Source organism: Uranotaenia lowii, chromosome 3 (genome assembly GCF_029784155.1).
Source record: "Uranotaenia lowii strain MFRU-FL chromosome 3, ASM2978415v1, whole genome shotgun sequence".
Classification (NCBI taxonomy): domain Eukaryota; kingdom Metazoa; phylum Arthropoda; class Insecta; order Diptera; family Culicidae; genus Uranotaenia; species Uranotaenia lowii.
The window spans coordinates 78,328,112-78,345,395 of NC_073693.1; the positions used below are offsets into that span (position 1 = coordinate 78,328,112).

General features: G+C 32.7%; 1 protein-coding gene across 1 annotated transcript; it reads left to right on the forward strand.

The window, feature by feature from the left end:
• The first annotated feature begins 400 nt into the window (after nt 1-400).
• Nucleotides 401-7,607, forward strand: LOC129757698 (17-beta-hydroxysteroid dehydrogenase 13-like). Its single transcript, XM_055754985.1, has 5 exons — nt 401-1,033; nt 1,092-1,164; nt 6,926-7,112; nt 7,184-7,306; nt 7,435-7,607. Exons 1-5 carry the CDS (start codon nt 509-511, stop codon nt 7,511-7,513), a joined length of 987 nt encoding a protein of 328 aa, XP_055610960.1. The 5' UTR covers nt 401-508; the 3' UTR covers nt 7,514-7,607.
• Nucleotides 7,608-17,284: the final 9,677 nt, after the last annotated feature.

Sequence of the window (17,284 nt, forward strand, 5' to 3'; positions counted from 1 at the left end):
TTTAGAATTCAAAATGTATCATCATATCTAAATCCCAATCTATCAGCACTAGTGACTTGCAATGTTCGTTGTCTGTATCATCTGCAATTGAAGTCACCTGCATTATTCTATAGTGGATAATTGAAATTTACGCCCATTTTCTACCCACGTAGAACTTTTCAAATTTGCTGGAAAGTGAAAACTAGTGATCAATTCGTAGTGAGGTAGGGAAAGCGTTACAAAGCATGTGTGCTGTCACTATTATCACGCGAGAATCGTTAGCGTATCCACTTGTATGGTTACAGGTAATAAACCTTGACGATTACAGTTTGTTTTTGCCGTCAAACTATCGATCAGAGTTCCAAGCTAAATGATCGTTCAAAGGCTCATAATAGTTCTGAAAGAAAAAAACAGGTAGAAGAGAGGCATCCTCACAACTAAAACGGTCCAGTAGTTCGGAAACATTCAAACGGCAAACAAGTACCAACAACGGGCGGTTCGATTGCGATTAACCATCAGTCCGATTATCATGGAAGCGTACCTGAAGCACGAGGATGGGAAATATAATGCGGCTGATCCGACCGATCCTTCCAGCTTCAGTAGAATAAAGTTTATTATTAAAGTTACTTTGCATTTGGTGTGGAACATTCCGGCATTATTAGGTGATATTCTCAGTGCAATTTTGTGGACCCCGAAGAAGTCGATCCGTGGTCAGATTGCTCTGGTGACCGGAGGCGGAAATGGGTTGGGACGGGCGATAAGTTTCCGGTTGGCCAAGGAAGGTTGTCGTGTTGCGGTGGCCGATATTGATTTGATCAGTGCCCGGAATACGGCCGAAGAACTTTGCAAAACCGGAGTTCAGTGTGCTGCTTTTCATGTAGATGTTTCGAAAAAAGATTCGATTCGGCAGTTGAGAACGGAAATCGAAAAGTCCATGGGTGAAGTTGACATACTGGTCAATAATGCCGGGCTGCTGGCACTTGCTTCTAGCTCCGAGGGTACCGATGAGGAGGTCCAGAGGATTATCGACGTGAATTTGACTTCACACTTTTGGGTGAGAGCTTAGAAGTGAATTCTCTGAAGCGTGCATCGGGTTGATGATTTCATTTCAGACCGTCCGGGAGTTCAAACCATCGATGGTGAGGCGAAAGCGAGGACACATTGTTGCAGTTTGTTCAGTTCTAGGTATGATTGATTTCATGTCTCTTTATTTTATTACATCGGTCACGGTAACTGCTTTCATTAATCGACCACTCAAATCCCGGTGTTCAAAATTCATTATTCAGTATTTTTATGCGATGCCGGATTGCAACAATACACCCTTGTGGGTGAACATTTATAGAGAGCAAACTTTTTAATATAGGTAAGTTATACAAAGAAACGATGCCAGAATTTTTCAGCACGTATCTGGGCCGGACAAATCTGGGCTATTTCATCTAAAAACTTGGCTAAATCCGGTCATTTGATTCAAAAATTTTCGACTGAAATCAAGAAAATATCCGGCCAAATTTGGTCAATGCCGGGAAAGACTCAACAAAAATCAAGAAAAAACTAACTTTATAAAAAAAAATTTCATCAAAACTCATCAGATTGCAAATCATGAGTTAGGCTTTCGCATAACTTTCATTATTATTTTTTTAAACTTGCTCAAAAAACTTCATTTTGGAGGCATTAATTAAAAAATTAAACAACACAATTTGATTTTTTTGTCTGGCAAATGCAGTGAATAAATACAAGTAAAATCCTAGCCTTTTTCAATGGAATCCGGGCAACCGGCCAGAATAGGACTATTTGCAAATTTTGTTTTTAATATTCGGGCAATCTGGCAAGGTCTTCAAAATACTTCAAGGTTTTCAATTGGCTGTCGATCTGAGCAAGTTTTCTGATACTTGGGTGTTTATAGCAAAGACCTTTAAAAAAACAGGACATTTTGATTAAACAGAGAAGCAGGAGAAGATTTTGGAAAAGTGAGTCATACCCTCTGTGCGATATAGATTCTACATACATAAGAAATTTCCATTTAATCCGAGATATCTCAATGTATTTATCACCGGTGCAACGTGTAACTTTTCAAGTAGGATCCATAAAATGGTGATCAAATTTTGATTCAGTTTAATCTTTCTTTTTGCATAATTTAGAAAAAATTGTCACAACAATCGCAGATTTCGAAACGACCGATTACTGGAAAACTTATATTCGGCCTTATATTCTATCGAATATTTAAGAAAACAACAAAGGGGTTTATTCCAAAATTTTATCATTTCTTCTATCTATCTTCAAAAGATTATTTGAAACTACTCGTCTGATCTCCGCCGAGGATTTGTGCATTTTGTTATTCATTTTGCACATAACTATCATAATTTTAATATACTTTAACGAGAATTTATTCAACTCATGCTTTACGAAAAAAATATTTCGAATAAATTTAATACTTTATTAAAGGATAAAGTTAAATTCAATCTTAAACGTACTAAAAAAAAGGTCTAGTATGATGGTTTTGTTGTTAGAAGTTTTTAAGGCTTCTGGATGACTGTAACAGTAGGATAATGGCCCATCGTTTGAGATTTTGCGTTGACCTTAAGATGTTGAACAGCTTTTTTGATGCCTTCGATCCCTCAACTGATTTTGAAAGTTTTAATCATGCTGAATTCAAATATTTGTCAGATTTTGTCTATTACCTCTTGTTTTGGTAAAAGGCGTGTAAGAATATTAAAATTGGTCAGTTATGGAAAAAACGATTTTTGATAACCGCTGAACCAATAAACCTACATGAAAACTTAAAACTGATTTTAAAACAATTTCTTATCCTTCATTCGATCAAGAATTTGAATATTGCTCGAGAAAGAATGACCTCTATTGGTTGAATTCCTATAAAAAAGAATTTAAATCTTATCGGCATGTTTTTGTTTCAAAAAATCAACGAAAAAATTCTATATTTTTAGAAATTTTATTGAGTATTTGATATTGTAGAATTTTACTCATTTAACGACTTGGTTAAATACTGCGAAACGATTTGTCTAGTGGGTTTATAAACATCAATGGTTTTATTAAGATTTAATCTTCTTTCATATTTCGTAAAAACTCCCACTTCTTGCAGATTTGAAGTAAATATACAAAGAGAAAGCTTCACCAACTTCACTACAGAAGTCAGAATCTTTAGCGGTCTTCAGGAAAGTTGATTATTGAGTAAAAAAAATTATTTTAAAAATATTTGAGAGGTTTTACAGTTGTTTTTCGAAAAATGCTCAAATTTAATCTATAAATTATTGCCTATTTTCAAAAGTTATCTCGACAACCAATTTTGGAAATCAGCGCCCAAAAATATTCAAAATAAGCTCTTACATTATTTGCGAATAAAAAATGCATAAGTTTACTTTTTTAGATGGAGCAATTGACGTTGAGGACCAAAACTATGAAAAAAGAGTGTGAAATGGGAACAGTAACACTTATGTCTTCTATTCGAAAATCAAGATTCTTTCATTAATTTTGTATGTAAATGTGCAATATATGCTTCTTTAAATTACATGAATAGATCACTTTATTTTAGGCGTTTTAAAGTATTCCAAAAGTTTAATATGGGGTTTTAAAATGTTTTTCTCTAGCACCAGGGAATTTGACATTTGAGCTATAATACTCTATCAAACGGCTTAATTTATTCGTTTAAATGATTTGAATTGGTTAAAAAATCGTTCTGTGTTGGTTTTGAATCAGAAAAAAAGGTTTGACTTCAAAGCTTTGATTTTATTTAGCAAACCACACTTCTGCAGTTTCAAGTCGTAGATGTCAGCACTATATCACAGTTAGAACCAAAGAAAGTCTCAACATTGATCTCCAGGGTTTACTTAGGCCAATCTTAAAAAAATCAAGGTAGTTTTCCAAAACAGTTTTGTTAGAGCTCATGCTGAAGAAAGCTTTGCTGGAAAACTCACCATCTCAAAAATATACCACCGCCAAAGTTTCTGGTCATCTCAACTCCCGAATAAATTGCAAATCAAACCAATTATACTGCTTGTCATCTGGTCCATCAAGCTCCATTCTTTTTAGTGATGTTGATGTTATTCTATTATTTGATTCAGTGATCTTAGAATTTTGAAGGCGTACATAATTCGTGACCAGAATCATCCAGCACACCTTAATTGATCCCGGATAGTCGATTTTACTTTGCACAATCATAAATCATAACGTTCCTCATCAAGCGACGAACAAAATCTTTTAAAAAGCACGGTCGTTGAGTGAATGAATAGTCACAGTCAATAAACGCACTCTATCGGGTGATATATTTTCTCAACTGCCAGCCGGTTGGGTGGTGCGGATTCTGCTTGCAAGTTTTGATATTTTGTTTTGTTTTTAAAATTATACTTGAAATACATAATTTTATATATGTACGTTAGCTGACTCGATATGCTTTGTTACACTTTCTAAAATCGATAGAAATTTATTAAAAATGATTAATTCTGGTTTTTTAAAATATCCTTTTCTGTACTCAAAACCAGTCCTAAAATTTATTTAGGCCAGCCACAATAAATTTATTCAGCCATAATAAATGTTTTTCTGTGTCTGTTTAAAGTTTCTCTCCCAAGCCAAATTTGCTTCCATTTGCTTGATCATTTTCCAAGTCATTTAGAACAAAATTATGAGCGTCTCCCCGTTGAATGATCAAGAAAACGTTTCTCATACTCCAATCGCTTCTTTGCAAAATTTGCAAATTTATTAAAAAAGAGTACACTCTCCCATTTCAAGCTCCACACTGGAAAAAGGAGAAGTGTTAAATTTTTATTTCCGTATACTTTCCTATGCCAAATTTGACCCCAATTGCTTAAAGTATTATCGAGTTATGCAAAAAATGTAAGAGATCCTATCTTACTCAATGGGATGAGAAAAGGGTCCCATTTAATTATAACAAAATATAACTCATTTTCCATTTTTTCACGTTTGTGTTTCAGTTGTGATTTAAAAATCAATTGGCTTCAAAACTACTTCATTTGCACGATTTGTTTTGAATTTATGTTATATCGAAAAATCATAAAGAATGACACGATCCAAAAGCCGAAGATTCGAGGCCTTTTAAGCATTTTAACCAATTTTCAATGCTAAGCATTGAATTAACCATTGAAAAACATGGGCGAATGTGTTGAAACACTATCCCATCATTGGCTTGTGATATAGCTCAGTTATCAAGTCAGTTTCCTCCTGAGCCGATATACGCATATTGGAGCTCAAGAGAAAACATCGAACACAATTGTACCGGATAAGTTTTTCAATAATTGCCCGCCAACTGCAAAGTCGCGAATGCCATAAAGATGCTAAAACGACTACAATCGAAACAAAAAAGGTCATCCATATGTGCTCCTTTCACCATTGGTAAATTTGAGTTCTGCATAAACTCGAATTGAGGAACGTCTAATCTATTTTTTTAACTTTACTTTGTAGGGACTAAAGGTTTCTGGTAAATTAATTGCTTCTGAACGACAAAGGCCTGTGCTAAAAGGTTTTCGTGTGTAAATAAATCAACAATTACAATTAACAGAATGCCGTTTTGATCGATCTGACGGGAAATATTGCTGATCCACTCTTTTTTTCTATTTCTGCGATAGCTGATTTGGGCTCCCGTAGGGTGCCACTGTAAAAAAAATTACAGTATTCAAGAAAAAAATGAGCACTGTTCTACATAAGGATTATTTATCGACTGAAATTAAATCGGATGAACAAGCGGAAAACATTGAAAGATGATTTAATAAAAAGTTGTCAAACAAACATGTATACCAAATATTATTATCGGATTATCTATTGTTTATAAAACAAAAAATTGTGTTTGCCTTGAGCTTGGTCAATCAGCGGTCAAAATCACGGAAAAATGAATAATAAAAAAAACCTGTTTGCGATGGGGTCAACCAGCGGACAAATTCATGAAAAAAAAATGAAAACCTATAGTTGTTTAAATAAGACACGGTAGCGATCATTCATTGAATATTGGATTTCGTGCTATGTTTTGCAGTCGGAGTTATCCGTATAAAGTTTAACTGAAAAGCGGTTAGCGTGTATAAAACTGTCAGATTTTATACTGATTTGACAGATCGCACAAATTTCGCAGTTATGAGTGCGCAGTTCTATTTTTTGCGATGCGACTGGTATTATTTCCTATAATAGACTATTCACCGTACACAACTCCTTTTTTTAACTTCTCATATACGATTTGTTACATTTTAACGACAACATAATTGAATTCGACCAGCATATAAAGTATCAAAGACCAGCATTTATCGCATAAAAAATCTTCGTCATGCCAAATTAGTTAATTCTCAGACTATGGAAAAATGTGTTTTCAATAATGTAGATTGTTTTTTGTTTTGTCTGGGATTTTAACGCTCGTAATTAATTCAATCTCAATGAATACTAAGAATAATAATATTTCATTCCGATGACTTCATGTTTTGTCCTCTCTTGCAAAATAATGATTTGAAGATTGATTCAAGAATTTACTTCTTAACTTTTCAATGAAATTAGTGAGTAAGAGTGAATTTTTTAACTGTGTTTACTGCTCCGGCTAGCCTACCGCACGGAAGGCTACCGTCGCGCGATTAGAAATTTTCACAGTAACCGCAATATCTTGTTTGTACCTCCGAAATATAGCACCCGCTCGTCAATTGGACGAATCTAAATGGGACAAGCAAAAGCAAACCCAATTGGCTACTCTTTACAAAAAAAAACCTTCAAAATCCTTTCTTTACTTACTTTTCAAATGTTTTCTTAAATAAAACTTCCGCCAATGGATGATTTCTCCTCATGGTAAATAATTTGTCAGAAATTTCAGCTCGGGGTTTGCGACTTTAGCACATTTCACTCTCCTATATACATATGTACATAAGTATATTTTGCTTGTATTCGTTGTCTGACTTTCACTGAATTATCAACCTTAAAAATAAAACACTCATTTTTTTATCCTCAGGACTATTGGCCGTTTTCCGCGGAATTGGGTACTGCGCGACCAAGCACGGTGTTCGAGGATTCATGAGAACGCTTCGCGAAGAGCTGGTATTCCTGAACTTGGATAAGCACATACACACGACAACCGTTTTCCCAACGTTCATCTCGACACGGAAGGAACTGATGGACATCGTTTACGATATGCTGGGGTAAATTTAACGATTTTCAATTTAAAATTAGAATCCAAGCTGTTATTCTTATGTATTTTACTTTTTCCAAGGATTTGTTTGAAAACAGTGACTCCAGAACAAGCAGCCAGAGCAATTGTAGCTGCTCTTCAGAAGAACCAACACGAAAAACGGATCATTCCGTTTCCGGACAATTACTTCATTCGAATTCAATCGTAAGCGTATACTTTCCAAGATTTGAAACATTTTCAAATTTTATTGAAAAACTTATAATAAACTTTCAATTTTACACATGGTCACAAATAAGTTAGAAAACAGAACCTTTACTTTGTTTTTTTTTCAGCTTCTTACCGGCACGAGTAATGAGGATTGCAATCAAATGTGGAATGAAGAAAAACTCGGATATAACGCCGACAGTTTGACGAAATGGAAACTGCTATCACACCGTTAAAAGTGTTTTGTTATCTTGTTTGTATGTTTACAAAGCAGTAGTCAATAAATTATTTTTTTTTCTTATTAGCACTATTATTTTGCATAGATCTGTATTGGAAATCCATTATGGGATAAGATCCTCTATTCTTCAAATTATACAACCATCACAGTTTAAAACACAAATCTTTTTGACTGTCCTCGCCATTCAATGCAGTTTTGATTGATTCTGTATCAAATTGCGAAAATCTGTTATCTGTCTGTACCAAAAATGAGTTTAAAAATCTGTACTTTTTTGGATAAATCTTAACATGTTGCAACCATGTTATGTATGAAATACTAGGGCGCTCTTGGTAAGAACCGGGGGATTGCTATAGAGAGAGAATTCCTTACATTTGGAATAGTAATGATCTAAATTCCACTACAGACCCAGTTCGTTTTTGGCAACATTCGATTTTTGCAACATTCGATTTTGGCACATGTGCCAAAATCGAACGGTTTTTTAGAAACAACATTATCTTTTATTTTTCGTTAAAACATGACCAATTTAATTTAGAGAAACACCACAAATACGTTTTTATGTTCTGAAATGGTGATAAAATGCAACAATTAAAACAAAGGTTTTTTTTTTAAATTATGAAGTACTCAAAAATGACAAAAAGGTGAAAAATTCAAAAATTTTCTTTCTTTTTCGGAGCACTCTCATTTTAACTCAAACATCTCATTTTCCCGCACAAAATGCCACAAATTACCACAATTTTAATCATTGGATGCACAATTTTTTGATCATTGACGTATTTTCTCCCTTTATCTCAATCCTCCGGAAAGATTTTTTCCCTCTCACTCGGATGCGAGAGCTCTGACACTTGCTGTCTGAGTCGCTTATAGTCAGGGTTGCCAATGTGTCTGATTTTTCAGGATTTATCTGATTTTTAATTTTCTCGCACCTTAACTACATGATAAACCTTTATTTTTTCCTGTTTTTTTTAATAAGCCTGATTTTCTCAGATTTCTGTATTTTCACTAATAATGACATTTTTCATTAAGGCGAATGATATCCATATGTTAATGGGCTGAGTCGATTTGGGGTCATTTCCGAATTTTTTAAAGGTAACCATAGTATTTTTGATTAATTTAATAAAGTATAATGAACAAATAGATTTGTTTCTTATATTCAATGATTTTACTGAAAACTGATTAATTAACTAACTTACAATTTCCATACCACAAAAAATAGAAGTGATAGACATAATTTGATAAAAGATTCGAGCCCAGAAAGCCAAAAGCAAAGCCAAAGCAACAAAAGCAACAAAATGCTGTTCCCTTGAGATATCAATTAAATTCTATAAATCTATTTATATATATATATATATTTATATATATATATATATATATATATATATATATATATATATATATATATATATATATATATATATATATATATATATATATATATATATATATATATATATATATATATATATATATATATATATATATATATATATATATATATATATATATATATATATATATATATATATATATATATATATATATATATATATATATATATATATATATATATATATATATATATATATATATATATATATATATATATATATATATATATATATATATATATATATATATATATATATATATATATATATATATATATATATATATATATATATATATATATATATATATATATATATATATATATATATATATATATATATATATATATATATATATATATATATATATATATATATATATATATAAAGCAATTTCTGTATGTATGTTTGTTTGTTTGTTTGTCCTCTATAGACTCAGCCGTCTTAAGAGCTAGAGGTCTCAAATTTGGCATGAATGCTCATTAGGACCAGGAATGATGAAAAATGTTTTCACATTTCCGGATGAACCCTTCTGAAGGAGGTCGTCCATACAAGAAAATTATTGGGACTTATTCTGCGACTCGAGTGACGTGAATTAGGGAATTCCATATTATTTTGCTGGCTTAAATGGCCTCTCTAGCCTCGAAATTTTCGTTTAGATGAGCTGCTATTAATCTTCAGAGCTCATCGATACACAAATTTCTTTTCTGAAGTATTTTCTGGAATCAGGACGAAGAAGTGAAATTTCGTGAGTGACGTCATCCGAGTCGCAGAATAAGCCCCATTGTTTTCTCGATATAGACGTTATTTTCCGTCGGATTGTGTTGAAAATTTGCACGTGAGTGTTTTGAAAGACGGAAAATCGATTTCAGTTGTCAAATTTTGTGTAAGGGGTCAGCCAAAGGGGTCGTCCTTATTAGCTATTCGCCGTTTTTGCGATATTGACGTTATTTTACATCGTATTCAGATGAAAATTGGTAAACTACAGTTTTGAGTGAGGTGCAATCGATTTGAGGTATCAAATTCAGTGTAAGGGGCCGGCAAAAGGGGTCGTCCATATTAACTTTTCAATATTGGCGTTATTATGCACCGAATTGGGATGAAAATTTGCACAAAGGAGTTATCAGGGACAAACAATTGATTTCACTAATCAAAATTAAAGTCAGGGGTCAGCCAAAGGGGTCGTCCATATTAAATATTCACTGTTAATGCGATATTGTCGTTATTATACATCGCATTGTGATGAAAATTGATACACGAGAGTTTTTAGGGACGAGCAATCGATTTCAGGTATTAAATTCAATGTAAGGGGTCGGTAAAGGGGATCGTCCATATTAACCTTTCAATATTTTTGCAATATCATCGTTATTATACAACGGATAGGGATGAAAATTTGCACACGGTAGTTTTCGGGGACGGGCAATCCATTTCTGATGTCAAATGTTTTGCCAGGGGTCGACGTGCGTATTAAATTATTTTTTACTGCTTTAGCAATAATGACGTTATTATACAATGGATTGCTTTGAAAATTTACACACGAAAGTTTTGAGGGAATGACAATCGATTTGAGATATCAAAGATTGTATAAAAGGCCACCGAAAGGGGAACTTTTTGGCAATAGTTGCGATCGAGTCGAAATTTATACACGGATGTTTTTTGGCACAGTCGATTGATTTCTGATTTGAAATTTAGTAGCAGACCACAGAAAAAAGTGATCGTCCAATTATAATTACTTAACAATGAATTCGAAAGTGCATCTGGAAAATGCTTGGCAATTGGCTTTCATACAAGCTATTCATGACATAATCCAAGTTGAAAGCGAAACGGAGTTCGTATGGGATCAGCTTGTGAGTTAATAAAATAGTACGACGTCGTTATTTAAATTTACATTTTTTTTATTTAAATGTTTCTTTTAAATGTTAAAAACTCATTTTTTCATCTAATTTTTTTTTGTTTCAAATAAAATTTTAATTTTCGGACAAAGTTGCTGAATTTTGGAGTCGAAGTTTCTAATTTCTTAAAACTGTTGAAAAAATATTTCTTTGTTTTCAGTTCTCATTTCGTGTGCTCTGAAAACCTAATATTCTTGTTTTTAAATTACAAATTCTGAGCTTGATAATAATTTATAAACGAATTTATTTTTGTTTTTTACATAAATATTTATTGAATCGATCATGATTTTTAATTAATCTATGAAAAGTTCGAAAAATGATTATATCTCTGACTGTCATCACTGGCACTCTTGAAATTATATTAAATTTTTTCTTTCATTTATCGAATAGAATTAAATCATCAACTATGTGTTTATCTTAATGGATCTTTTCCTAATCGGGAATCAACAATTCCAACCATTATTTTTTTTCAAATTCAAAATATGTCAGCGGATATTTTCAATCATCCCTTACCCTCACATTGGAAAAGTAGAAAATAAATCTTTATTTAGATGATTAACAATTGTTTAAAAATATTATATTTTTACTTAACAATTTTAATCATGGTTTACCCCTAACCTGATCTGAAAGTTATTTCTGAATTTTTATTTAAATTCTTTTAAAATCTGGTGATATATTATTTATGTATCTACTTCATTTCTACTCATTCTAATTTCCAAAAACATTAATTCTGGTTTTATTCGTAATTCTTATTCGCATTTATTTTCTGGTGTTTCAGATATATTGATATCAAATTTGTAAAATCTGTTTCACATAAAATCTGGTCGGATAAGATAGATCATAGAGGGGGATGAGGATTTCCACTTTCAAATGAGTACAATATAAGCTGCACACTGCTCCTCCTCCCCCACTTCAATTTTACTGAACAAAATCAGATGTATTTCGAAAAATATGAAATAAGAGAAGAATAATCAAATATTTTGAAAAACTTTTTCAATTTAATAGAGCAACCAGCAAATCTATAATATATACAGCAAAAAAAAGTTTATAAAAAGAAAATTGTCATAATTTGTATATCTGGTAGTTTGAAATTGTCAAAAAGCTTTTCGAATGTCAGTTTGATGGATTGCCTTGTTGCCGAAAAAATAATCGACTGATAATGGGAAAATTTAGAAACATAGGCAAACTAATTTTGGAAATGTAAATTTTGTTTCCTTGTGTTATCGTTGTGAAAGCATATTTAGAGTTTAGAAGATGAATTTAAATCTCTTTCTCAAATCACCAATTTCTTCATATTGAAACAGCTGTTATAAATAGTTTTTATGGTTTTGTGGCTCTTAAAATTTTAGGGAACACAAAGCTACAAACACTGCCCACAATTTCATCTTTTGATTTATTGTTGCTCTGGATTCTCTTGTGTTTTATTAATGCATTAACTTCAATTTAGAAATCTTCAAGAGAATTTTAAAACTTAAGCTCTAACTATTAAAATTTAAAATTTTCATATTCAATTTCTGTTTGGTAGTATGTACTTAAACCTTTAATGTTCATCCATTATATGAATGCTTGATGTGATAAATTTCAAACCAAATTAAATTAAATTGGATCTAATTTTTTTTAATTTCTTACTATTCGTATTTGAATGATGTTAAATCGAGGTAGAGATGAATTCGTGCAACAAAATCTTTACTGTGATTCAAAGACTCAATTGTTAATTTGCAATCTAATTATGAATTCCTTGTAAACGCAAGTGAGAATATAGTTTTGCATTGGATTTTGGAAAGTGTTAGACATCACTTCGTAAAGATTTAAAACTTTCAATAAACCAACTGTAAACAAAAGAAAAAATACAGAATTGGAAATTCTTATTTATATTTGAAATTCGACTTAGCGTTTTATTCTTAAAGTAAAGATTTATTATAATATTTTGTCCCGATTCCTTCGGTTTTTAAAATATTTTGAACTACAAAGAAAAATCCCAATGAGGAACTTTCCGTTGCCAAATCTTCCTGGAAAATGGATTTCATGCAGCCTCAACATGGTGTTTATTAAGATTGAATTTGATTTGTGAAATATTGGTGTAAAAAAGAGAGATAAGAAGGTACCAAAGACTGTCAATTGTAGTCACACGTTTCTTAAGCGCCTACTGGAAAAATGATCACATGTGACTACAATTTAAATTTCTTTCTAATAAGGCAATTTAACACTTAAAGTCCAAAGGTATTTGTTTCAATTCTTAGAATGACCAATATCTGTAAATCCATAAAACATGATAGTTATTTCAGAAAATTAAAGGAAATTGCCAATCTGACCGAATAAAAAAGTATGTAATGTATGACTTAAGAAGAAAAAATATCAAGTATTTTAGTGTTACAACAATATTCACCACCCTATTTGACTTTTTGGAATTTGTCATTCCATTAAAATAAAAATATAATAAATAAATAAGAAGCTCAGATTTTGAAACAAATACAAAATTTATCATTATTTGCTCGTGTAAATTTAGGCATATCAGGGATATTCGCGACAATTTATAAAAAGTTCCTACTTTTCATTCCTAGCTCAAATGTTAAGAAGATAAATGTTTAGCAAATTCAAAATCTACACTCTAAGTAATTCAACAGAAGTTGATTGGTATAATTCGGTCCAGGGAATTGCAAGTTACAGCTGCTTGAATTTGGTAGACCGACTTTTCTCCAATCTTGACCCTAAGTGATAAGAAACTTTTTCGTTGATTAAACACCCCCACGGAGTGGAAAAATTTTGAAAATCCAAAAGCACGTCTACTAGGGGAAGTTCAAAGTTTTTATAGAAATTCGAGCATTTACGGATATTTTTAACGGTTTTTTGCCGATTGGGGGGGGGGGAGTGATCACCCCGATACCCCCCCCCCCCATAGGACCGCGCCTGTGTTGGGGTGTTTGCTTGCATGATACGACCGCAAGTCTTCTCGCAAACAAATTCGTCGAGCTGTACTGTGGTTCGTCTTGAACTTTTTCGCCAAATCACGCAAGGAGATTCCTGGATTATTGTGAACTGATCGAATTACCTTTGCTCGCAGCTTCCGGTCATATGCTCCACTTTTACGCCTGGTTTGTTTTGCTCGATCCACCGAATTTACAGTCGATTTTGGGTATTTCAGGAATTTCGAGATCTTTACCCCTGACCACGTCGCCCAAGTAACACAGATTATGCCAACTAGCATTAGGAAGTTTTATTATGGTTTAATTATGGCATTTTTTTGTGCAGCTCGTTTTATGACGGTTTTATTATGGTCATGCAGAATGCTTAAATTTTTCTTCGACCGTATGTTTGCAGATGGGTTTGAAAACGCTAATAAAACTTTTATTAAACATACTGTTTAAGTTATTTTGAAAGAGTTATGAATGCTTTTTTAAAACTATAATAAAACACAAACTTAGAAGTTTGCTCCAAGCTTTTTTTTGCATGTTCTATAATAGCACTCAGTGCCTGATTATTAAACCGCCATAAAACTTAGTGACAGTTCTCGATCAAAATGTCAAAATAGGACACGCTCAGATTAGATAGCACATATTTGAATTGGAACTCCCATTTTTACACATTTTTGGTAAGTTATGCGTGTTGGTTTTGAGTTTAAATTAAAAAAATACATCTTTGAAAACTTGAAATCACCGAAAGTGGTATGAATATCTATACAATATGAGTATTGAGTGAAAGGGCCCAAATAGTAGGAAAAAAAAGCTTGACGCCATCATTAATTCAAGATGGCGGCTTTCTCTTTTATTTTCAAAGCTGTAAATTACTGAAAATATCGTGAAACCTTCACAATATGGTTATAAGGTGAAAGTAATAAACGAGTAGAAGTCAAATTTCGTTGCCCGTCGCCATCTTAAATCCAAGATGGCGGCTACCACTCAACTTAAAAATACTGTAAATGACTGAAAATCGCATAAAACCTATATTATAGGGGTATAAGTTAAAAGAAATCAACCGTTAGAAGTTGAATTACGCTATCTTACGCCATCTTGAAATCCAAGATGGCGGCTTCCGCTAAACTTTAAAATGTAGTGAATGACTTAAAATGACATGAAACCCAAATTGGTAGTGGGTGAAGGGGTTTACGAGTAGAAGTCGAATATTGCTTGAAATCCAAGATGGCAGCTTTCTATAAACTTAAAAAATGCTCTAAATCATTGAATATCGCATGAAACCTCCAAAATATGGATATTTGTCAATTGGGATAAGCTATAAAAAGTTTATTTTTGCATTCTGACGCAATCTTGAAATCCAGGATGGTGGCTTCAGCTGAACTTAAAAATACTGTAAATGGATGAAAATAGCATGAAACTCTCAAATATATTGTATTGGGTGCTAAGGCTAAATGATAGAAGTCAAATATCTCTTTTCGCGTTTCTCTAAAAATCTGTAAGTGACTGAAAATCCCACAAAAACTACCACAATACAGACCCCGTTCGTTTTTGGCAACATTCGATTTTGGAAACATCGAATTTGGCACATGTGCCTAAATCAGACGGTTAACAGAAACAACATAACCTTATAGTTTTTGCTAGAATAAGACCAATACAATTTAGACATAATAGCATGATAGGAATAAAAGAATTACATAAATGGCAAAAACAATCAAAAACTATAAACAAAACAAGAAAAGTTCTAAATGCATTAGAAACATAATGAAAAAATAATAAAAGTGATTTAAAATGATCTAAATTGTTTTAAAATAGTAGTTTTAATGTAGTATTACGTGAAAAAAAGTTGTGTTCAAGCGATTTTCATTGATTAACAGCATTTTAAATTCAGTGGAAGCTGCCATCTTGGATTCCAAGATGGCGTCGGAAAGAAAAAAATCGACATCTTCTAGCTTAGCCTTTTCATTCAATACTCGTATAGTGGTGGTTTAATGCGACTTTTTGTCAGCATTAAGCATTAAAAGTTGAGCGGATGCCGCCATCTTGGATTTCAAGATGGCGTCGGATAGCGAAATTCGACTTCTACTCGTTTAGCACTTTCACCCGATACCCATTTTGTTGGGGTTTCATGCGATTTCAAGTCATTTACACCATTTTAAAGTTCAGCGGAATCCGCCATCTTGGATTTCAAGATGGCGTCAGACTACGAAATTTGACTTCAACTCATGATTTATTCCACGGGTCATTGAAAACCAATCCCTTTTCATTCAAAAAGTCTGTCCTCATTTACTGTACTAATGATTAACAACTCAGAAATGAGGAACTCAACCTTAGCGTGTAATTGGTTTGCTTGCGAGAGAAACGTCAAATCGTAGCTTTTTTTGGGGTCACCATTAAACCATAATAAAACTATGAATTGACTCACGCCATGTTGGTTGCAAAATCGAAGGGTACAAAATGACGCCATGTTGATGGATTCACAATGCCAGCATTGGAAAATATTTTTTCAGGCCTTTTTTCCATCAATCCCATCATGATTGACCATCAGATTTGACGAGGCGCATTTATTTTAAGATACTATTTCATATACATTTTACCTAAAATCTTGACTGGCAGTAGAAAAGACGCTCATTATATGGGTAAAACATTGGTTTTTTAGCTATTAATTTTACCAGATTCATATCTGAATAATGCAATCATCATTCATCAACCATTACGGTTGCTGGAAAAAATAAAAAAAAACTCCGAGAACTGACAGAACCGAAAAAAACAAAAATTTCTAACATGTTTTATAATAGCTTTTTAAAAGCTTTGGTGACCAATATTGATGACTAACAATGATTGGTCATGATGACGTTCCTAGGATAGGGCCAAATAGCCTAATTTTGGCTTTATTAGAGTCCAGGTGATGTTATAGAATGTACTTTAGCTTTTTATGAAGATTAATGCTATGGTCCAAACGACATTTTGCTGACCATAATAAAGCTAAAATTGTTACTTGGGCGGTTTCTCTACTTGAGTGTGCAGAATTTTCTCTCGCCTTTCGCGTTCCATCGTCGATAACTTTTGACTGACTGCTTCAATCTTGATGAAATTTACACCACTAAGTAAAAAAAACCATCCGGATCAAAACACTGTCAATAGATTTGCGATGTGACAACTAGGGGCGCTGCAGTAAATGAAAAGATGCGACCAGATTCTATGTGAAACAGACTTTAATATGATAATGAATCTGAGGCGTTGGCCTTAAGAACCAAAAAAGAAATAAGCCATTTGCATCCAATCTCGTCTCATCCAATCATTTTACTTGTAATAATTATAAGAAACTAAGCGTGAGCATGCAAAATTTAGAAAAAACATAATTATATCTGATATTGTATTAGGAAACGTTAAATATGTAAATCACATTTTTTCGAATAAACAGATGATTCTCAGATGAGTCTCTATCAATTATAATGAATATAAACTAGTAAACCTCGTCAAAGGGCGTGATGAACCATTGGAATTCGATGAGAAGTAAAAGTATAAAAGTTGTGATTCGGAAGGGGTGTTTC